General features: G+C 42.4%; 1 protein-coding gene across 1 annotated transcript in view; it reads right to left on the reverse strand.

Annotated features, from left to right (window-relative positions):
• Positions 1–76: 76 nt before the first annotated feature.
• The window catches only part of LOC143894017 (uncharacterized), a 31,702-nt gene continuing 6,963 nt past the window's right edge, over positions 77–24,815 (reverse strand). Inside the window, exons 2-4 of the mRNA XM_077400011.1 lie at positions 8,449–8,693; positions 7,016–7,166; positions 77–5,792 (exon numbers count right to left, since the gene is read on the reverse strand). Coding sequence (XP_077256137.1) covers positions 2,686–5,792; positions 7,016–7,166; positions 8,449–8,693 — 3,503 coding nt within the window. The 3' untranslated portion in view covers positions 77–2,685. The remainder of the gene's footprint in view (positions 5,793–7,015; positions 7,167–8,448; positions 8,694–24,815) is intronic.

The following is a 24,815-nucleotide window of genomic DNA, read 5'->3' on the forward strand; positions in this document are numbered from 1 at the left end:
CTCGTAACAAAAATAATCTTTATGTCTCTTTACACGAGAATCTATTACATGAAAAAATACATTGTTGCAATATTAATATGTCTAAAAATATACACTTTTATTCATTAAAACTTTATACATTCGCGACTAACAAATTATAGACAATAACGTATGTTACCATGTTAGTCTGAAATAAATTATATTACATTTAACGTACACATGGAAAGACACGGAATGACTGACTTCCATTAGCTAACAATAACATTTCACTTGCCTTTAATAATACGAATAGTACATTCACAAACACGGTGAAACGGTTGTATCTTGATGTCAACCGCGCGTTATAGCAAATCCAATATTTTAATTTCCTGTTGCCTTCTCGGAGGACATTAGATAACAATAAAAAGAGACACGATGCGGTGCCATGAAAAAAACTTCTGGTCACGCAACAGGAAACACACTTCTTCTTTACGTACTATTAAAATTAAAATTTTCAACGTTCCCAATATTTTGCTTGAGCATCAATGTACTTGAAGCGAACAGTACAATTATGCGTAAGAGTTTATTGATTACATTTACTTTGTATCTCATACGGACAATACTCATACACGTAAACAATTAGGTGTAAAATTACGAGCTACGTAAATGTTAGTACATTAATAAAGTAATTATATATATATATATATATATATATATATATATATATATATTTTAAGTCCCAGATTTACAGATTATTTCGCTTACACGCTACGCGGTCTATTATTACACGGTCTATTATTTGATTGCGAACGTCTTATCGACTAAATTACTTGTATCTCATAATGGACGTATAGGGGACGTCTTACCTTTAATTAAGTAAAATAAAATGTTTAGACTGCGAACGATAAAATAGTAGTTCGCATTTTTTTGATCTTCATATCATTAGAATAACCGCGAAATATTTGAGAGTTGAAAGAAAAATATAGATATATATATAGATGAAAAAAAATACAATATCGCATCTTCGCTATATATTTAGTATTAAATGTGATCATCTCATTCTAAATTGCATAATATAATATAAAAATGATATTCAATCCAGAGGAATGCAATAACCACATTTAACATCAAATGTGTGACAAAAGAGTACGGAACACTGACAAATAAAAGAAAGGAGAAAGTTATTGTACGTAAAATACATAGAAGATTATTGCCAGTTTTTAGATATAAATTAGGATTACGTATTTTTTTCATTATATATATATATCTTGTTAGCAAATTCTATTGATATTCCACTAGAAATTATTTTGATTAGAAACGGAGAGGATAAAAGTTAATGAAAAAATGCACGATCTTTCATAAACTGCGCTAAAAGTTTGCTAGCCGTCGCATGTAAAACACTGGCCTACATTTATATATAATTATTTGGGAAAAAGTATGCACAATTATCGCAATTACAGCTATTATTTATTCGTATGATGATCGGTCGGACATAACGCACACGGTAATTCTTACATCCGTAAATTTTACATGCACATTTACAGTTCAATTCTACCTCAAGATAATCTCCTCTAATCATAATTACTCTTTATGGCACGTAGTTTCTCAGCACTTTACTAATTATCTCATATGATACATCTCGTATTTATTATCGGCCTAGTGGATGTCTTTTCAATTAATTCTTTGCGCTTATTTTTGCTAGAACACTCAATTTCAAAACAACAAGATCCACGCCCAAGTGCATGAGTTTTCAACTCACTTATTATAAGCTGTTATTATAATGTAAATATGATATTGATAAATATACCTCGAGCAATCTCATTGCGTCATTTCAGCAGCGCAGCAGTACTTATATCGATATTATAATATCAAAAGCATATCGATTCTTTTGGCTCTAGAATACTAAAATAAATTACATATCGAAAATTAGAAGACAAATTAAATGCAGTTCGATAAGAGAATCAGAGAAATAATTTGAATATCTTACATATTCACAGAAGGCATGTTCAGACGAAGATATTCCTCCGTCCGAAGACTAAGACTTCTCAGTAAAGTCATCGAAGAAATGTTTCCAGATGTATAATGTATGCACATATTTTGTTATATACCGTGTGTGAAAAACACATTACTTCAAAAAAATGCATCAACACGTACGTGACATAAAGTTAATCATATTCTTTCTTTTCAGACTTACGTACGTTCTCGCTTTCTATTCGCGATCATTTATTGAGGTCAAACTGAATTGAAGACTGCAAATGAAAAAGAAGCCAAGTGTCGAAAACAAAAAAAGAGCTAGAAATTGATACAAGAGAATATACATCACGTGTAAAAATATCGTTTTAAAAATTATTATTGCGACACTTGGCCGTGTTTCTACTCGACATTCTTCAAATCGGTTATCTTAGAAAGGACGTTATCCAAAAGTTCTTGGTTTTCTGGAAACTCGAATAACATTTGTTAACATTAATACAATTGCTTGTTTATTAATCACTCGAATCGGTTATTTTAAAAAGGACGTTATCCGCGAGTTCTTGATTTTCTGGAAACTCTAAGAGCATTTGTTAACATTAATACAATTGCTTTTCTATTAATCGCTACAATCATTATTTGTCTTCGCATACGAAGAAACTTCATTTTTCGAATAAAATGTCTCTCCTAAGTTGAGTGATACACAATTAACAATTATTTCCGTTCGCGTTCTTAAAGAAGTCGCAGATCGCAAACATTCTAATTCGTATCGTCCCTGGACGAGAGCACGATGTTCGTCACGGGCTGCGGTTGGCTGGAAACAGAGCCCCAGCGATTCTGCTCTTTGTCAGCCTTGAAGATCCAGTGCTCAAACTTTTTGTTCTCCGATTGCTTAACCTCTGATCCTGGATGCGCGTCCAAGATTTGGGCTCTCATGCCCGACTTGTACTCGGACACGTAGACAACCTGCTTGTCCGTTCGGTCCTTCTTCGGGCTCTTCGTGATGTCCGATCGTCTCGGCGGTACCGGCGGTTTTTTGCCGGACGTAGATTTGCCGTTCGACGTCACCTTGATCTCGTGCCGCCCCAGCTTCCGCGACTCGCCGTTAGTCCCGGTCGTTAATTCTTCGTTCTCGCTGTCAGTCTCGCGAACACCTTCCTTATTGGGCGACACCTTGATCTCTGTAATGTAGGTCATCTTTTGGACAGTGTTCGGCGGTACAGGCGTGTTAGGCAAGGGTGGACGACTCTCCGTGTCCTGCGGATTGTTGTAGTCCATCGATTCTCGGACCAGACCGCTGTCCTCGCTATTCTCGCCGCTCGACACGCTAACGCTGCTGATATTATGACGGTCCTCCTTAGGCGAGGATGGACTCTTGCTGTTCGCCGTTACGCTCAAGCCGAACTCGTACTCGTCCTCTTCCTCCTCGTCGTCCTCGTCGCGGCTGGAGACGTTAATGATGCGTCTGGCGAGGTCCGTGTCGGCGAACGTAGAGTCGGTCGGCGATTTCGTCTTGATCGGCGAGTACCTGTTGCGCTGCTGGCTGTCCCCACTCCGCTGTTCGAACTTCGTCCGATGCGCGTGGAACGTGGAGAAGGTACCGCCGTTCGTACCTTCCGCGTTCTCTTCCCTATCCTGGGATTTGTCGTGTCTGGCCGACGATTCCGATTTAGACGCGTGTACTCGCAGATGCGTCGGTGTTGTCCGTTCTGTTTCTCTTTCCGTGCTCTCTCTCGTACCCATTCTGTTATCCTCCGAATACGATCGCACGGTCACACGATGCTGGTTATCGACGTGCTTCTCACGTTTGCAGTCGGCGCTATGTTGGCCGCATCTGTCCTCACAACCGCGACAGCCTCTATCAACGGTCACTTTTAAGATAGGTTCTTCTACAACCGCCTGTCTGCCAGCGTAAAGCGATGCGTCGTTAACGGGCGCTTTTTCTTCTTTCCACTCGTCCAACCGTGTCAGATTGACCTTTATCGTCGGCTCCGGAGACGTCGGTGAGCCGCTCGCGTGGAGCTCAAAGTAGCGCAAGGCGCGACTGAAGTCCTCCGACTTCTCCGATACGGAACTATTATCCGGCTCGCTTCCGGTCTCCTCCTCGCGCTTAATCTCCTTGGAGGATCGTTTCTCGTCAGCTAACTGGAAGTCTAATTCCACCTCCTTCGGAGTTGGACTCTTCACCACCTGGCCGTCGTTCACGATTCTTGCCAGGGAATTGTCCTCGTCCGGATTGAACATCCGTTCAATGCGAATAAACTCCTCGGTCAGTCGCTTGCTCAACGGCAGGTTGTACAATTCGATGCTGGTGACCTCCTGATCTGAATCATCGGGTTTCTTCTGCTCGGACACGTCGTCCGCCGTTGCCGTTGTAGTGACATCTTCCTTTAGCTTGATCTCCACAGCGGACTTGGAGCGCTCCAAAGTGCCGTTGCTCTTCTTCCTCGCGCGCGTCTTTTCTTCCGCTTCAGTGGCAGCTTCACTCCAGATCACGTCCTCCAGAGTGCCCCATTCGTTCGACTTCTTCAGCTTTCGTCGATCAAACGTGTCGATCTGATCGAGCTTCGTAAGATCCTCCGTGGACTCGTTGATGTCCTCAGGTGGTAGCGGCGCCTTACGTTTCTTCGACCCGGCGTCGGTGCTCATGTCAAGGCTCTGCGCCCTTTCCAGAGTCGTCGCGGTCTTATTCTCGTACTTGGACAAGTCGCCTAGACTGGCTGCTTTCCTGTACATATCATCCTCATCCTCGTCATCGTCCGCCTCCGGCACGGGCGTGCGGTGAATGGTGATATCTGCCGAGTTCAATTCGATTGTAAAGCTGTTCTGCATCTCGTTGTCGGTATCCGACTCGGAGCTCCGTCTATTCATTGGCTGATTCTCCAGACGGTGCCTTCGGGCGTCCGCGGCGGCGTCCGTATTCTCACGCGCCTTATTTACATAATCACACAACGATTCCGTGTAATCGGCGATGCTGTCGATGGTGTCTATGGCGTCTTTCCTTACGGATTGCATCGCGTTTTCGCTGGTACTCATCGGCGGCGCCGGTGCTTTCCGCTTGTTCTTTTGAGGACTCTTGGCGCCGTCGGAATCGGACGAGCTGACCTTCTGCATGTTTAAGGGCTCAGAACTGCTCTTTCGATTTCTGCGAGCCGCCATAGCCGCGTTGTGCACCTCCGTCGGCACCTCCGACGGTATGTTGAGCTCCCCGTCGGCACTCCTGCCGCCTTTGTCCGGCACGTCGACGCTGTCGACGATGATCCTCGTCGGAACGACGCTGTGGTCCGCGCGTTGTTGAAGACGCTCGTTGCAGAGTTTCTTGTCGCCGGCGTCGTTCAGAGCCGCGGACTGCCTGTTCGTCAGCAGTTTTTCCGCGTCTATCTTGCGCGAGTGCCTTCTCTCCAGATTCGTATTATGCTCATTCTGATTCTCGATGCGGTGCACGGTGCCGTCTAGCGCCGGCAGCACCTTGATGCCGAATTTGTGATGATGATTGTTCTTCGTCTCGTCATGACGCCTCTCGAGGCTCTGCCCGCTGCCCGGAGTCGATTTCGAGGACTTCAGGGTCGAGTTCATCGAGTAATTCGAGCCCACGGACTCGTTCGGATCGGCTATGAAGAGACGTTTCGCGACGCTCTTGTGACCCCGCGACAATTCCGGAATTGACTGGCTTCTGTAAAGAGGATGGCAAATCCTCGTCGGACTCGGACCCACGCTCTTCTTCAGCAACGTCGCTGGCTTAGACCCGCTACCACCGCTCTCCACTTCTAGCTCTACATCATACGGCGAGGCGTAGCTCAGGATCGTCAACGCGTCCTCGTACACCATGTTGCGGAAGCTGATTTTCACGCTGGAGATACGATCACCTGCAATGATCACAACATACTACGATCATTGTGAAATTCCAATTTAAAATATTACACGCGAATTTGGATCACGCATTCCTGGTCGTGGAGGTAAACGATTGAATGTGCATTAAATTATCAGAAGAAATCGAAATCTCAGGAATTCCAGCCGTGATGTTCTGCGCACGAACGTAAAATTAGGTCTACCTCCAAGTAATTGTCGGCTAAAGACACTTTTCGTTGTAAATTACGCTTTTAACTCTAGATTGAAAATTTGTTGAGCCGTTACCTTTGCAAAATTGGGCCATTCGACATCATAGTACGATACTCAACTTACGCCAGCAAATGCACTTTAATGAGAGCCTGATACCTCATTTTAATCGTCTCACGACACGCATTATCAAATGCTCGAACACGGTGGTATATATATAACAGTGCTTTCACTGTGGAATATAGGTATGTGGGTGATTCTCAAATCCGCAGACGGCTCTCGTCGAGAGAGAGAGATATGTCCATCCGTTAATTGAGGTATTGAATTATAATTCATTCGCTTATAATCACGACGATCGCTTTTTCTCAACAGAAATCGCGTTCAATCTCGGTACGGTAAGCGAAGAGAAAATTCTCACTACGTCGTCATCGTGTGCAACGATAACGAGATTAAGCGTGAAAATCTAATCACTAGAGGATAATACTTATATATATACCATATATATTTTTGTTAACAAGAATCAAAGATTAAATACAAAGAAAACTGAAGAAAATTCTAAAAAACTGTACAGTATATAAATGCAAAACTATATAAATATATATTTCAAAACTATAAATAGAGCGCACACATCCGGAACTTTAAGAACTACATAGTCGTGCCAAAAGTTCTGTGTTCCTAAAAATAGATTTATTTCATAATTAAAATAAAAAGCGACATGAAACGTATACAGACCGTTTGAGGAAAGTGACGGTGGACATTTTTAATAATTATGATTATTCTTGTATTATGATTGATCGATTCATTAAAATACATGTACATTTCATTTATCGTTTTTTTTCATTTTAATTATAAAATAAATATATTTTTCTTAGGAACATAATATATGGCACGACTATGTATACTCTTGGAATCGAAAGCGGAATAAACTTTTGCGAATTTATCTTCGACACACGTTGCCGATAAACGTTGGAACGCGCGAGACGCTCGCAAAAATATCGCGGAACAGAGAAGGGCTTCGTTTGACAATACTGACCAGGGTGTATCCGTCCGGATTCGGATGCGGGTCCGCGATGCAGCAGGTCCTTGACGAAGATGCCCTCCCTCATGTTGCCGCAAACGTTAAAGCCCAGGCCGGTGAAGTCACGGCTACGCAAACTGACCACGCTGACCCTGGTGGCCTTGGGCTGTAGCAAGAAAACAGTCGGGTTGATTGTTACACGGGCGATGAAAACTCCACTACTCTCACCACGGGAGTCGCATTATTGCGTGTGAGTCGTGCTCGCCGATCACTGGGTGTATATGTATGTACGTGTATGTGAGATATGATGGATTCGTTGAGTCCGCTATTCCCGAGCGCGATTCGACCGAGAGGCGATCAATGAACGAGAACCTCGCCGATGACGAGCTAATAACGCAGGGACAAGTGGATGAAGGAGAGACACGTCATATTCTTATGAAAGAGAAGTCGTGTCCATTGACGATGTTATTACGTCCGGCTGTGTCATGTACGTATACAATATCCAGCTGGGACATAAATTGCGACTGATATGTATCCGAATTTCCGGATCCTGTCTTAAGTAATAAAAACGTGACGCGAGACGTGAAACGAGACCCGTTCGGGCCGCGCCGACATTTATTCCAGATTATTCATCTTCGTTGGCACAATGTGTTCTTTTATCTGCAAAATTATATCTTTTCTCATATATTTATTTTTAATCTCTTTTCATTTTTATTTTAAAATATTGAATGAATATTTTAATAAGCACGATACATGATATTCTGATAATAACATTCAAATATAGGTACTCCTGGAAATTGTTCTGAATCTAACGTTTCCTCTGCAAGGAAAATATTTCGAAGTCAGATTACTTAGATCATGTAGATTTATAAATATTACATACCCGCCTTCATTCGCCTCATCCTGCAATTATTACGTCGTTATTATCGCGTGACTAAACAAGAACTATTGTCACTATTATCGTGACGCTTCATGTTCAATCGCGGAATTTATTGTCCACCTAGCGCGATAATTCAATCGTTCAGGCCGATAATGATAATATTCAATTAAATCTGCACACCGAGGTATCATTCCATCATATTATGTATTTGTACAGAATAAACCTGTATTGTCTTAATGCGGAAAAAATCAATCGTGATGCATTTAAAAGATATTGAACTGCCGAGATGAGCTGCTTCATTGCAATATCAAACAAGCTAAACCTAAATAATTCAATGTTAATCGGTATCTTTTTTTTTTTTTTTTTAATCTGTCTTTTTTAAATCCCTCTGAATATCCGAGAATAAATGTAATGCTTTTCTCGTCAATTTCTCAATTATTTTATTATAAAACGACATAAAACAGACTGCTCTGTTAAGTAAGATCGACTACCGATCATGAATGACAAATAAAGTAACATTTCTGTATTTACAAAAAAAAAAAAAAAAAACAAGACAGAGAGCACTTACTCCGACGCAGGAGTCGTCGAGGGTTCGGCGTTTGTCATTGCGGACCGCCGAACCGAGGCCCAGGGATGACCAGGGTGTGGACCATCGCGCGGAGTCCTTCGCGGATGTGTCCCCGGATACAACCGATGACGATCTCTCCGTGACGCGGCCGACCGGCGCAGGCGTGGCGTCCTTGAAGCAAGGATTATCGAAGGCGTAGGCATCCTCGGCGATCTCGGGATCTGTCACCAGCACCAAGTGTTTACCTGCGAAAATAAAAATAGACGCGGTGACTATTCCGTAATTCAACCAACCGGGGATGAAGATCGACGATCGGAAGAATATCTTCTAAAACGCGGGATATCTTCACCTGTCCTTCGGGAAAAAAACCTTAACAATTTTTTGTAAACTCTCTCTTTCTTTTTTAAATCTCTCTCGGTACATCTCGGGGGCATTTAAAAACAAGGACATACGCGAATCTACCCCCAGAGTCATCGTGAAGCTCGTTCATCGCTCGTCACACCCGCGGCCGCAGTATTCGCGCGGATATACGTCGCGGCACGCGAGTGGAATCATAATCGCGACATGACTCATTAGCGTGGTACGTTACTTATAAAACGTACTAGGCGATCGCGCGCATCCAAATACGGTGTAGCCGGAGTATCAACGGGAAGGAAGCGCATTCCTCGAAACCGTCCGTGTCCCGCTACGTATCCGATATCTTTTATCCACCTGACCTGACCGTATTCAGACATAGGATGTATGATACATTAGTGTCGGACGGCTGCGCACACGACAATCTCTCTCTTCTGTCTCTCTCGCGCGCGCAGCTCTTATTTTATTTTAATTGCATTTTTTCTTTTTTTTTTTAATTATTTTATTTTTATTATTGTATGTGCATTATTATAGTTTACGTTTTAGTGCCTATTTTTCTTTTTGTAATAAATGTCTTTACGTTTTAAGCCTTTAAGGGGACGTAATCCCAGAGCTTCGTCGCAATAAATGACGATTCGATTCGATTCTCTCTCGTCCCACTTCCACTACGCAATCGTTTTGTCCGTTTGCACGTAGTGTAGCAATTCTTAACTTAATTGAATTCCCGAGAGGGAAATCCTCTCACATCGTGTCTTCTTTTCTAAATTGGATACCATCGCAAACGGCGAATTGTGATGGCGCGCCACGTGCAAAGACATCCTCGTTCGGGGCTCAAACGCAGACATTTACCACGGGCGACATATTCCCAAGCGCGAATTTATGCGCGAGTAAAAAAGGTTTATTTCTTTCTCTCTCGTTCACTTTTTTTACTCAATCGTACGCGCACGCACGACGTTGCGCAAGGGATGTCCCGGATTTTTCCACGGACGGGCGCGGCATTCCTCGAGTCCGCGCGCTTTCGCCGCGCGCGTTTTTGCGCTGCACCTACGCATTTGTTTATTTATCGGCGTCCGCGTGTTCGCGCACACACGCGCGCGCGCGCAGGAGTTGCGTGTACACGTAGTATCAGTTCCTCTCTTTTTCTCCCCTTCTCTGTCTCTCTCTCTCTCTCTCTCTCTCTCTCTCTCTCTCTCTCTCTCTCTCTCTCTCTCTCTCTCTCTCTCGCTCTCCCGCCTCGTCGTTTCCTCTGTATTACGTAACGCACAATGAGGCGAGTAATCGTGCCCGGTATGCACAATCGAGGCGACGCCGCGCCGAGGATCGACTGAAGGGGGAGAAGAGAGAAAGAAAAGTAGGAAAGAGAAGGAAAGCTCTTGTTTTACAGAGAGGAGCCGGTATAAGAATTTACGGCGCGTGCCGACGCGCCATATATTTTCTCGCCGGGCAAATCCCGCCGAGTAATAAATGAAATACTTGAGGCCGCGCGCGTGTCGCGCCACTCGCCAGGCTCGCGTTTTCTCGATGCAGATGCGCCTGGGGCCAGAGGGGGCGGGGAGGGGGAAGGGGGCATCGATAATACCTACCGTAAAACGACGCGCATACTTTCGCATTGCCGATGCGCGATACCGCGAAACAGCGGGCTCGGCTTGTTGGGTAGAATTTTTCAGGGAGAGGAAAGAAAGGGAGAAAGAGGAAGAGAGAAAGGGAAGGGGGCACACACACGTGTGGTTCTGCACGCGACAGGAGTAAAACGGACGAAATATTTTGGCGAATATAGCGGAGACGTTTTTCTTCAAAGCTACATCGGTTTCCCATTCCGGAGAAATTGCCCGTTTCCCCGCGGAAGATTGATAATAATTACCCTATTCACTCCAACGTTTTTTCCGCCCCTTTAATCCTCCAACCATGCGCTTTCGAGTCCCACGTGTTTTTTATAATGTTAATAGCTTTGAAAAATTCCCCAAAAATTATTATAATATCTTTGTACCTTCGACTAAAAATCAATGTAAATAACATTTGGAAATCATTTATTTAAATATTTTTTTACAACATTTATACGTTGACAAACACACATTACGACTCGTTTTATTTAAAAAATTATTTTTCCGGTTGGAGTGAATAGGGATAAGAATGTAATTCTGCGTATAACGCGAAACACTTTTTGATGAAATAATTCCTGCCCCGTTTATTCATCGTCAGTAAAGTTAACACAATGTTTATTTCTGTTAATTAAATTGATTAGTTCTATAATGATAATTTGATATGATGTTAATATTAATTTGTAAACATCGGATTTTTTATATGCAGATTGGTGGAAAAGAGCAATCAACAACTAAGATTGTTATTTATAATAATATCCAACATATTTATACCTAACATATATTGCGGTATGAATATGGATATTATAAATATCATAATTTTTTAGTTATTAATTGCTCTTTTCCACCAACTTGCATATAAAAACTCCGATGTCTATTAATTAGCTGTTAATAATACAAACATTCTTTTTTTTCTAGTCAATTACCGTAGTTTTTCTCACAATTACTGACACTAAATGCAGTAGCCTCGAATACGTAATGTTTGGCACGTTACGTAGCCCATTGAGCGGCCGATATACGCAATTCAGCAATGTGTCAGCATACCAAACAAGCATTCTGTTTTCCATATTCATGGCTTGAATGACAGAATTCCGCGAGCGGCTGACGTACTTTCAATAAAAACGAGCAAATTTAATTTAAAAAAAACCGAGAAAACGTTAACAAATCAGCATAAATAATATCTCACGTAATTTTCACAGAATTAATCACAAAACGATATAAAAACTGCATGGACAGAGTTAGGTATGTGATTTTTCTAATTCCCGCAATTTTCAATCATTTGTTTCGCGCAGGATTAAGATCTAATGAAATGTAGATGTATCTATCGGCGAATGAAAGAAAAATTATTTCTCACGGTTCTATCTTCGCTTGTGTGTCTTTATCCCGATGATATCCTTCACAGACGCGACTCGTCCACTTTTTACGCATCAGGAGGCATCGTCAACCTCCTGCGTAAAATCGTCGCTTCATCGAAATTCAAAAACGAGGCGTGCGGCCAAGCGTGTGCGGCAATAGCGAGGTAATGTCAACAGGCTCTCTAACGGGGTTACGGCGTGTCGCATTGTTTTTTGCGGCGTGCATAAAACGCGCGCTCGCGGCGATACGACACGGTCGAGGGATACGAACAGATATAGGAATGGCCATAAAGGCGCTGTCGCAGCGACTATTTTCCCTCTGTCTTTCTTCCTCCTCTCGGTTCTCAGGCCGAGAGGGATTTCTTATCGGGACACCATCGCCCACCGTGATTGTGACGCTACGCCTCTGCGAGGGACGCCAATGGGCGCATACCACGAACGCCAAGGTGAGCTAGCTCGCTCTCTCTCACCCTGCGTCTTCCTCTCCTCCTCCTCTTCCTCCTCCTTCTCTTCTTCTTCTTCTTCGCCGTGAGCTTCGAATCGCGATCCACACACCCTACCATTATTTCCGGCCGCGTTGCTCTTATCGAGATCCGACCGATCTGCTTCTCGTTTCGTCTCGGAAGCCCCTCTCGGCGGGACGCCGACATAATCTCGGCCGCGGGTGACACTTCTTTTGGAAGGAAAACGTTTTGTTACGGTGAGTAAGTAGTCTAATGAACACCTGCAGGGATAACGAGAAAATGTTCGATAGTGGCCTCGCCGCGAAAACAGTTCGATGAAGTTTGCATGACGGAGATATATTTGATACATCTGTAATATTTAATCGATATGTGAAATATTATTTTTGAAAACGTATATTAACTTAAGTGGATTGTTCTTCTCGATTATCGTTGCCGAATTAATTTATCGAACTCTCTTTAATTGCCTCCGGGGCAAGTTGCGAAGAATATAATGAGATATACCAGACGGAATTTTAAAAGTCCGCGGAGATACCATTGTTGCTTGCGGATCTTCTCAGCGATTAAAACGCGCTTTACTTATGTGTAAATATTTAATGTGCCAGTTTCGTGACCCACCGCCGTTTACATCAGGCGCAACAGCATGACGCGATGATGTCGAGCGTCGTGAAGATAATGGCCTTTTGCGAAAGGGAGCCCCGGAACGCGTCTCTTAAGTGGAAGAGGCTCGCGGAATATCTCGGTCGCACACGTTTCTTCAGGCATTTTTTTTTTCTTCAAATTCGCCACGCAGGCAGATAATCGGCAAAAACGTCGCGAACTCAATTCGATGCAAAACAACAGATTCTGATTGACGACAATTTCGATGTTTATTATCCTAATTGCACGGTTCTCAGTGCGACGCGATTCTGCAACGTAAAATTTAGTTCATATACAGAAAAAAAAGAAGTGTCAAGTCAACACCGATATACGCAAGAATACATAATCTTGAAGTGAGATTATATTGCGTTAAACTTAGAAAACTTGCTTGAATGAAGTCATTTATATATAGTTAAACGAAGTTTTATGTGGCTGTATCAAGAAAAAAAAGTTGAAATAAAAAGTTGAAATTTTTCTTATAAGAAGATTATATATTCTTGCATACATACAAGTATATATCAGTGTTGATTTGATACTTCTTTTTTTCTGTACATTCGGCAAACACGTAATGCGAAATACGTACAGCCGCGACAAATTTTGCGTAAATAAGACCGTTTCGCTTCTCAAGGCTAACAATAAAGTGCAGGAAGATAAGCGAAGAGACGTTAGGAGAACTAAATCTGTGTCATAACCGCTGGTGTTAAACAATCGTAAATAAAATCGGTTACCTCGAGCGAGTTTCAATCAGAGTGGGTGCGTATAGTGTGCGATGGGTGTAGCCGAGCTTATTTTCAAATTAAAATTATCTATGTGGATTATACTAACAATGAATCACTTCGAGTGTCCCATATTTCGTAAGAATCGCTCTCTTTCCCGTCGCGCGCGCGATAAACGCCGCGCTATTGAACGAGTTGCGGCGCGATATATCTTCCGCAAATGAATAATCAATTCGTGCGGCATTACGTCTTCGAGAAATGTCCGTGGAGTCGTAGAGTCGGACATAATTTTACACCGGCATGATTCACGCAAATTGCGACTCGTTCGGAACGCGTCCTTGCCGATGCGAAATTGTGCGGCGGGTTTAAGGCATTCGCGCATTCAAAAATAGATAAGGAATGTAGGGGATAGAGTATCTTTAGATGCTGAACTTTGTTTTCAAAACAGGCATGACTTTAAAGATTGAAAAAAAAAAAAACGCTCTTTTTTTCTCTCCCGTTAGATCGCTGTCGCAGTCTAGATTACGGAAAACAGGTTTCTCTCCGTCGTTATTTTGGCTTAAGAAAACTTTCTGGAGAGATTCTCCGCGCAATCGATCGAACGATTTTTATCTGACGAAAGAAAAGAAAAGTTCGACGGCGCGCTCGAAGAAAGGAACGGCGCGGGCGCGAATACTCTTGTTAGCCTTGCGCAACCTTCCGTGAATTACGAGAAGAAACTCCGGAGCGACGCGCCCCGGAGCAGCACGCGCAAAGCACGTCCGTCGACACTCCAGTGAAGTCCAGTGATCTGGTATTTAGGTACGGACCTGCGGCCGTATCGCATCGCATCGCATCGCATCGCATCGCATCACGGTCGGTTCGCCATTTTTCAAGGTCACGTAGCATCGGCCGAGGTCGCTGGCGCGGCGCGGCGCAGAAAAAGACGGTGCGCGCCATAAATATCGGCACGGTACGTGACGATCATCGGCTTCACCTCGTTCCACCGGTGCGGTCCAAAGATCGATATGTAAGGCGTAGCGGGGATCGAAGACGGGGATCAATTGATGCGGCACCCGGTTGCATGTGGCTTGACCCGAACGGAGATCCACGGAATGGGATCGCAAGCCGTAAAGTAAAACAGTTCGGAAACAAGAAACGTCACGTTTTCTCTTTCGCGAACGACATACCTAATGATTTTGGTGAATTATAAATTTGCATTTAATGTTTCCGGAAAGATTTACGAACTCAAAGATTTATATCCCAAAATTTCCCCGCAATGTCCGTGATCTCCTTCTGCTTGTCTATAAATCGACGAATGACGGAAAGAGATCGATAAAAATGTATTTAAATAATTTATATCTCTGTAAATTGTATTTTTTAGATAGATCGACTTCCCAAATGTGATTATCATGATTTTGCTCCCTTGATCCTTTCACGGTCGATGTCTTTCAAATAAGATCATGTGGATTAATGTCGTACTCTCTGATTCAATGATCATTCTCGAAGGTCGTTTGAGTAGTGTGATAGTGCGGGAATGCTGATGATAAGTAATATCGTCGATTCATCGTCGATCATCACTCATCGTCGCCCGTAGACCGAACTTGATCTCTTGGCCTCTATTCGATCTAATTCTTCACGGTAAATATAACAACGGTGTCACTTTGACAGCGGTGAACATGTCAAAATGAGTCACAGGATCAAAAGTATTTTGCATCAAAGTCTCCTACGCGCGCGTGTACAACTGGTAACTCACTGCATTTTTATCGTTTGTAAAAAAGATGTATGCGAAGTTTTGGCGACCTGGATTACATCTTGTACAATTAGTAGTTTTTACCTGAAACCGAAATTACGCACGTTATTCTGAATATCGTATATAGATATTACGTGCGTTTATCGCTCTGCATCGGTGTTTTTTTTATTAAGCGTACCGCAACCTCTCTCTCGCAGTCGTTCCGAAAACGACTTGATGATTTGCTATTACCGCTAACGGTTACGTCGATCGACAATCAAACGGTTCTAAGGAGAACGCCTTTTTAGAATCAATTCCACCGTGGCGATTTCGCTGACGAGATAAATAAAGATAATGAGTCGGTCGTGGAACGTGTAATCGATGCTACGCGCGTGGCAGTTTGTTATAAACTACACATATAGATAGATATATACATTCCATAGATTAGAAATTATTGGCAAACGTTATTAACTTGATTCTTGTCTAATCTGGATTGCATTTGTTTTATATCGCGATGTGCTAGCATTAAGATCCACGTTGTAAATCATTAATATCACCGTATCGCAGACCCTGTTCAAGAACTCATTATTCCTTTAAAATATTAATAGTATGAATGAGCCAATTCTCTTCAGACAAACAATTAAATCACATTATACATATATAAATGTAGATCTTTCTTCGCATGTTCATGTTACACTCACAAAGTTCATACCGACTGAGAAAAAAATGTTCTCCAATTTAGTAAATGTTAGTTTGCATACAACTGTGACTCCATTTATTAAAATGCAGAAAATTTTCATTTTTATTAGTATTTTTTTTCTCAGTGAATATACATATATTAACAAGAAGGAAAATTTTCTTCATTTTAGTAAATAGAGTCACAGTTGTAGGCAAACTAATATTTACTAAAATTTCTTTCTCATCGGTGTAATATGTGAAAAATATGAAAAAAGGCACACGAAGCGAAGAGCCGGTAAGGTTCTTCCTAAAAGGGGCGCTTTTCAATTTTTATTAAAATGACAAAAAAGTATCGCAGACATTTAAATCATTGTAAAATTTTCAATGAAGTCATCGCGAAAGGATTTTAAAGCGAAGACTCGTGAAATGATGGGACAACAGTACCTAACGAGTCATGGACTCGATTGCGGTCCAACGTTGCAAATGCTGTAAAAGTTATAGAGCTCGCTAAGTTCTCTCTCTCTCTCTCTCTCTCTCTCTCTCTCTCTCTCTCTCTCTCTCTCTCACACACACACACACCGTTACTAGAGACGCGGTGCATTCGATAATGCACCGGTTCAGCCGCTACTATCCACATTATACAGGCAGCGTACTCGGATTCCTGAGGACAGCGGGGGAAAGGAGCTATGCAAGGTATCAGGGATCAGAGTAAGGGGGGACCTCCCTGAGGCGGCTCCACGGCGGAAGAGAAGGGAGACGGGGATCGCGGCGCGGCACGTTATGGTAGGGGAATGACAACAGCCGTGATTATGCAGAAATGCGAGGCGTGGCGTTCATAAAAGGAGAAAAAAAAGAGACGCCTTAACCGAAGTCCGTATATTCGTGTCGCGGCCGCGACGACGATTGAAACGCGCGTTTAGGACCGCAAGACGGAGTCCAACTGTGTCCAAATGTTCTCTCGCCTCCGAAGAGAGAAGTGGAAAACGTCTCTTCAATTCGTCTTGGGAAGACGCGACGCGCGCGCGCGCGGCGACCGGCGACCGGCGACGTCGGCGTCGGCGATCGAGGAAGCAATATAACGGAAGCTACTCGCGTAACTCTCGCGTTTTCTCACCCACTTTTTCCAGGGACGTCGGACGCGCGGTCTGACGGAATCGCCGCGGTTTGTTCCGCTTCGCGGCCGAATCGGGAATGCGGTGGGTTCGTTGCGTCGCGCTTATTCCCGCGTGGATGCGCACGTGACGCGCACGACAGGATAAGCGCGAACGCGAGCCGATGTCGTGAGAAATTGGAGAAATAAGCGGCGGAAATTCGCTACCCTTCGCGCCCCTGCGCGATCGGAATCCCCGAGTCGCGACGACGCAACGGCTATATATGCAACGGTACGCGAGAGAATAGTTCGTTTATCTATTACATGCTCGCGGCCGCGTATCGACCACCGTTTGTCTCTTCACTATTGCTTCATGCCGTTTATTGATTGTATCGTACATTTCAATTCTTATTAATTGTACAATTATCCTTACAACTATCTCACTTTTGTGCTACACTATTAATAATTAGTCAGAATATCTGTATTAATAGCTCGTCCTAGGAGACAGGAGAAAGAATTGGGTGAAGAAGATTGTTTAGATAAGAAAGACGGATAAGAGATAAGTAAAGAAAATAAAGCTGAAGGAATGTAGCAATTTATAATATGGCAAAAGAGGCTAGAGAACAACAATACAATAGCGAGATAATGTAATAGCTAGTATGACAAAAATTAACTTTAAAGCAGCAATTAAAGCAAATCATTTTTGTCAAGTTGAAAATATAATAGTTTTTGTAAACTCTTCCAAAGAGCTAAAAGGCACGAAATAAATATCTATTTATCTGTATATTAATAGCTCGCGCTATTTGGCATTTCGCGGCGTCTCGATCGTGACGATAAGAGGCAACAACGCCTTGCTATGGCATTTTCCTATCTCGCGCTCTTGTATGATTACGACCGTGATACAATGTAATAATGTAATAGGTACTGTAAGTTGGAAATAATTTTTGTAAATTCTTCCCCCCAAAGCCAAAAAGTATGAAATAAATAATTATCTGCCTATCTATCTATAATAATCTATATGTATTAATAGCTATTTTACATTTCGCGGCGGCTCGATCGTGACGATAAGAGGCACAACGCCTTGTTACGGCATTTCCCATTTCCCTATCTCGCGTTCTCGAGAGCTTATTGTCGCACGTCGTAGTCACATGTCGCCGTCGCCGCAGCCACACCATCAGGCTTATAACGCGGCAACGTGCGCGATAACGCACCGTTATCATCGTTATTTACACCGCAACGCGCGTCGCGGCGAAGTGTACATACAAACATACCGCGTGCCTTCGTTCGAGGCGACCGTCGACGGCGGCGAGGCGGTTCGTTGTCGCCGTTTAAGAACGATCGGAACGCCGGCGCCGCATTGGAATCTCGGCGGCATCGATAATAAAATATCTCAAACGGACACGACACCTGAGTTACGTCTTCATGTGACGAGCGAGCGACCATGTTCTCTCTCGCCGCGATTCACCACGGAGCTGAATCAATATCCCTGGCGAAATCCGAAAGTTCTTTCACGCAGGAGCAACTCCTGTCACGCTCCTCCCATTCATTATTTGTTGCATATTTTCAAATATTTTCGAGTTGTCGCTACGTGGATCGCGTCGCGTCGAAAACTATATTTTCGACGCGTTAAGTCCTGTCGATTTTTTCCTTTTGCACTCAAGGCTGTGTTCAGTTACCTCTATCCTCGTTTACGACACGACTTCGTAATGACATATGTTAATCTCCGGTATCACATGCGCGCGACGGAGTTTGTCGAGATAGTTGAGCATTATAATACCTTCCGTTCGCTGAGCACGAAACTCGCGTTGCCACGCGCACGTATATATAAGAAAATCAAATTACACGAGAAAGCGCTCGCGCGCGGAGATGCGTGACTCGTAAATCACGCTTCGAAATGTGAAGAAGAAACGTTGCGCGGAAAAGTAGGAGACTTTCATAAACGAGACGATCCCCCTCCCCCTCCCCAACCCACACGGTTGGTCTCGTTAATCCGAATCGGAGCAGAGCACCGGGTAGAGCAACGTGGGATTGCTTTTCATTATATAATTTCGTGCGGCCGTGTGGCTAGGAACACCGCGTATTGATCTCGACGGAAGATAAAAAAAACTATTCCTCGCGTTCTTTCACGTATCACAATCCGTTTCGATCGAGGAATAAGTGGGGTCGAATTGTATGAACGCTGGGGCGGGCACAGAAGTACGACACCGGATTATTGAAAGATATATTTGTTATATCTTCCTCCGCCGTTCCGCATGCATCGGAGTGAAAGATAATTGTTTCGCAATTTGCACGGCATGGATGTGCTAAATATCTTCGGCATTTACTAATGACATGCAGTTATTTAATGGGACGAGAGAGGGATTGATTGATCAATGCGGAAGAGATACCGCACGAAAAGAATGGTCTTGCTAAAGCATCTGAATATTTAGTTAGACGAAGATCTTAAAATAATTTTACGGGCTATCAAAATAATTATAATGAACGTTCGAGCTGTTGGTAGAACGTTCAAAACTTTTTGCAGCATTATTGTCATATTTGAGCGTTCTATGTATATATAATTATTTTGATAACCCAACAAAATTATTTTAAGATCTGTGTATTTATCTAAATTTTTAGATACTTCAACAAAACCCTTCTTTCTATGCGTTTTATGTTTACAATAACAATATACATTGTTACATTTAAAACATTCATTTAATTTAAAAAAAAACTCGAGCAGAACATTTAAAACATTTTCACCATTCACATTCTATAAATATTTATACTTGTAACGTGTAAATATTTAAAGTATTTAAAATTTTTTGCTCAATATATATATATATATATATATATATATATATATATTACAATGAAATAAAATTAGAAAAAAAAACTTTAGAAAATCGTTGGGTAGAGTAATGAAAACATTACATTTCTGATTTAAATTTTCATAGGTTTCCCGATCAGAATTCATAACCTTTTTGAGAAATAGGACTGGGTATATACCAATTAGATTCCAGTTTTCTATGTGGAAAATAATTCTATGGTCTGCTAGCTATAATGTAATATAGAAATATGTGTCACATGATATGCAATTTAATAAAGCATGAGTAATATTGAAGCAAATATACACTTCCTGTGTTAAATTTCAAACAATTATTTTTTGTTAACAGAATCGAAGAATAAATAGGCTCCGTTACTCGAAGATGTTTCCGCACCTTTATGTACAATTTTAAATTTCATCGATGAATAAATACGAGTATGCTAAGAGGAACGCGTTTACTATTATTATGTAAGAGGTGCGTGTCGAGTGACAGTAGGTTGTCAGCCGCCAGTTTTATCTTTTACTGCATCGTCTACAATTGGTAGCCTTCGCGTATTGCCCTACTTTAGATAAGAGGCTCGGATACACGCCATTTGTCGTAATTTTCCGCGTGCTTTTATTTTTATTTTCTCAAATTTTAATAGAAATTCGTCATGCGAATTTATCGTTCAACGTTATCGTGCAATCCAAAAATTTATCGTGCAATGCCGTTCTTCGTGCATCTTTCATCAGTATAGTCAGAAACGTTATGAAATTTGTAAATTTAGCTAATGAAAACTTTTAATTAGTCGAGTAATTTTTGCTATCAATTAGACGTATCGTATTGTTCTTTAAATAATTTAAAACAACAGATCACGCGATATACGAATAAATTTCTCTTCGTCATTTTATTTTACTCTTTATCAGCATCGAAGGAAAAATTTGTCGAAAAAGAAAGAGAGAGAGAAGGAAAGGTCGGGAAAAAACGACACACACAAAACGTTAAACGAATGCCGCGGTAAACGAAAAGTTGGACGAAGTACCGCTCCACGGAATTGATCCGTGCAGAACTGAGGTGAATCGATCAACATTCCCACTACGGTCATTCTCCTCGGAAAAATGCGCGTCGGTAGTTGCGAAAATCACGGAACACCCGGTGTAAGGCGGACCCCGCGTACGTACGTGTTCGCCGAACTCCGTTCTGCAAAGTCGAGTCGCGAAACCCGTTCGCCGATATCTCGCTCATACGCGGGCAAGATAAAGCGGCGGCTCTCCTATGCGGTCCTGCATTCTGCGCCCGGATTCCGCGAGTTCGCTCCGCTTTAGCTCCTTCTCCCTCCTTCTCTTCTCCGCCCGTAATTCAATGGAACCGCGCGTACAACGCGCAATTTTGCCTGTACAGTACGTGCCATTGCCGTATAACGATATATGCAGTTACTCTTTCCTCTCTATACGCTTACGTCTCGCCATGGCTCTCCAGAGAGATGGATGGTACCTGCCGAGGTTTGGCACACGTGTTCGAATCGATCCTGAGAAAGATTGCGCGATTAGCCCTAATCTTTTTGAGAAAACGAATCTCGAAGCTAATTAAGATGGAAAGAGGTCAATGCAAATCTCATTTTATCAATTTAAAAATTAAGGATTCATTCTCTCGGCCCCTTAAAAAAATGGAACTACAATTTTCAAATTATTTTTAAGCGAATACTTGTAATAATGCATAAAACTGAACGGTTTTCTAAAAAGTGTTACAAAATTCTACTCTGATGCAAATCTAATTTTGAGTTAAAATGTCGCAAAAAATATTCTACAATTTTTAGGAGGAAAAATAAGTTATTGGTTAGGTTCAATTTTATAGTATATTTACTAGCATATGCATATGTCGCAATCATCCTCAATTATACTTAATTATAATTAATTTGAATCATTTTTAACTATTCCTACAGGTAGTTAAAAATAAAATTTAACTAAAACAATGTTAATTTAACTAAACCGATGAAGAAAAAATAATACTGTTTTGTGTTAAAATAATAAATTTCGACGCACATGGTAAATTAAAAATAACAAAATGTTATTTAATTCAAGATATTGGTTTAATATATTTCATCCATTAATATTTAATATTTAATAGTGAAAGAAGAATCGCGCGTCCATCGTTGGCACAATGTCATCGAACTCGCGCAAACTTGCGGCCAAGTCTGTAAAATTGGGTAAAAGAAAATTCGATGGTGTATGTGTGCTGTGTGTGCCAAGTCTCCCATTCCAAGGAAGGTGCCAAAAGCGTGTCTATTGGATCGTAGTACTCCACTTTATCTCGAACAGGAAGACGTTATTACCGCTCTAATCGAAACTTTGCCGCTCCAGTTGAGACGCTCGAATGGGCGCGCTTCTGCGTCTGATGGAAAGCGAAAACCCGCATCGGGCGAGTGGGCTCGGCCTAGTACACCGTTCTTTTTTTCTCCTTTTTTTGTACGTCCCACAATGCTCTCGTTTGTGAATGAAAATTGAACAATGCGCACGTCCTCGTGCGCCCGCGCGCTTGTATGCGAGCGATCTGATTACGAGCATATCGTGATTCATGGAACTGCGTCACTTCGTATTAACAGAACCACGTGATTTTAACAGAACAATACTGTCGCTACAAAGAGGGACGTCCTTCCGAAACGCACATTTGTCCGGAAAAAAAGGTGACGAAGCGATACTTGCACGACGAAATCCCTGTGAAAATAATAGATTCGTTTGCTAAAAACCATCGAAGGTTCAAAACTCAGAATCTTATTTTCATTAATTTGCGGGGCTTATTATTTCATATATAGTAATACAAACATTTTTGTCTGAATAATTAAAAGTATAGAAAGATATAAAACGGAGAATAATTCACGTTCAAATAATTAAAAGAACATTGGAAAGTAATATAGAATAGAAAATAATCAAATATATCAATCTTACAAAATTCGTAATCGCAATTCCAACTCATCGCAGGAGGATTTTAATGCAAATCGAAGATGCAATGCGATCTTATTTCTCTTACCGATGATTCATATTATAAGATTTTTCATTTTGATACTCTACGCATGGCCATGGAAATAAACAAATCCCAACATACGCAACGTGCTCCCTCGATCGCGACGCGATCTTTATCCGCGCGTTTATCGCGTCGATGCGCGCGATGTAGGCAACGAGCGGATTTCGCGGGTGAGCTATTAATCCATTTTCCCGGCGCGGCGCATCAAGATTTCTTGCGCGCACGCCGAGAACTAATACTGCCGAGCGAATGGAGAAGGTGTGTGGGAAACTCGCAGACCAATTCTCATACGAGTTGTCCCAGATTCGAATGCGATTCGCGAGTCTGCGTTCTTTTACCGCGGCCGCGGAATTTCGCGGATAATACATCCTCTCGTCACCGATAATTTCCTTCGCACGCTTTCTCTCCTACCCGCTCCTACCACTATCATTCCTTCGATCGGACGGAAGAGACATGTAACCCTTCGGGGGTTAACGATTTTTAAATGGAAGAGAATGTAACAGTTTACAATATTCCAATTTGTCGTTTTACAACCAGCTTGTATGACGTGATAATTTTACATGGATATGATCTTCAGTGATACGACTTATTTTCGTAGAAGGACTTATATTCGCTCGTCTGGCTGTCGCGGTCTTTCCCGTCGTCACGCGATGCTCCGTGAAAAGTACGATTTCAGAACGGTGATTCAACCTCTTCTATCCCGCCGAAGATCGACGCGTGCACTCTCGCGACATATAAGGCGTCAGCTTTAAGATCGCAACTAATCGCCGCGATTAAAACGATGTCTCGCTTTTTTTTACAATCTGTAATCACTGCCCACACCGCCCACTACCGTAACACCTGTTATGTCCCTGACGCGCCATTTTAATGCGTGTTTTATTGCCACCTTTACGACACCTCGGGTGTATATGACCGATTCTATTTTACATCTCGTAACGATGTACTTAAAATCAATCTCCGCGAGTGTACGCACGTAAAATGGAGAGAAAATTCGTTTAGCCGTTCGAGGAAACGTATAAAAGATCGCGGGAAAAATCTTAACGATGAGACTAATCTCGAGACAAATATGTTGTCCGTATCGTCACGCGAGTCAAATCTTGTTCCTTGAACGCGAAAAACGGTCTTCGAAATTATCGAAATGTCGCAAATATAATTGAACATCACACAAGGAAGACACGTAAATCTCAAAATACCGATAACGTGACTGAAAATAAAATTGTCCGAAAGTTCTAACAGGTCCTTAAAGGATCTTTGGAGAAAACTCGAATCGTTTCCGTCTATCGCAACATATTGATATTTATTTCGATATGTGCGTGTATAAAATTTAAAATAAAATGCCAAATTTACTGAACTTTCATAGCTTCGGTTGGGAACTTGATAACTAACGGCGGAGCCAAACTGGACGCGACTTGTGACTCGCGTGCAAATTGGATTTTGAGACGAGTGATATTTCTTTTTCGATTATTGGGTCTTCTTTTTTTCCCGCGGTCCGTCCCGTTTCGTTTCCCTTCGATCGTTCGCTCCAATTTTATATTAATTTCGCCCGACCCTCCCTGGAAAGGTCCGGCTCTTTGTGTCGTATTAGATGTCTCAAAACATCCGCGATAGGATCGATACGCTCCTCCACACGACAGAAGAATAAACAGAGGATAGCCGTTACGTGCGTAAACTTAACGACAGCCGGACAGCAACCAGTATATATAGCGTGTTACGTTCGCGTCTCGTTGCCGCATGTACCGGGTGTCTTTGCTCTCGCGCGGGGCGTATCGCGAATGTCCGTATCTCTTCCGCGACGATCGTCTCATGCGACACAGACGGCTACGTCCCGATGCTTATGCAAGCGTCGGCGTCGGAGCATCGCTGGATCGTCCGGATCACGCGCGATCCGATTCTCGCAACGGCATGCGACTTATATACGTGAAAGTAATTTATTACCGCGGGAGAATCGGCCGGGCGCCGTG

Source organism: Temnothorax americanus, unplaced genomic scaffold (assembly GCF_048541705.1).
Source record: "Temnothorax americanus isolate GAGA-0224 unplaced genomic scaffold, ASM4854170v1 Scaffold1, whole genome shotgun sequence".
Classification (NCBI taxonomy): domain Eukaryota; kingdom Metazoa; phylum Arthropoda; class Insecta; order Hymenoptera; family Formicidae; genus Temnothorax; species Temnothorax americanus.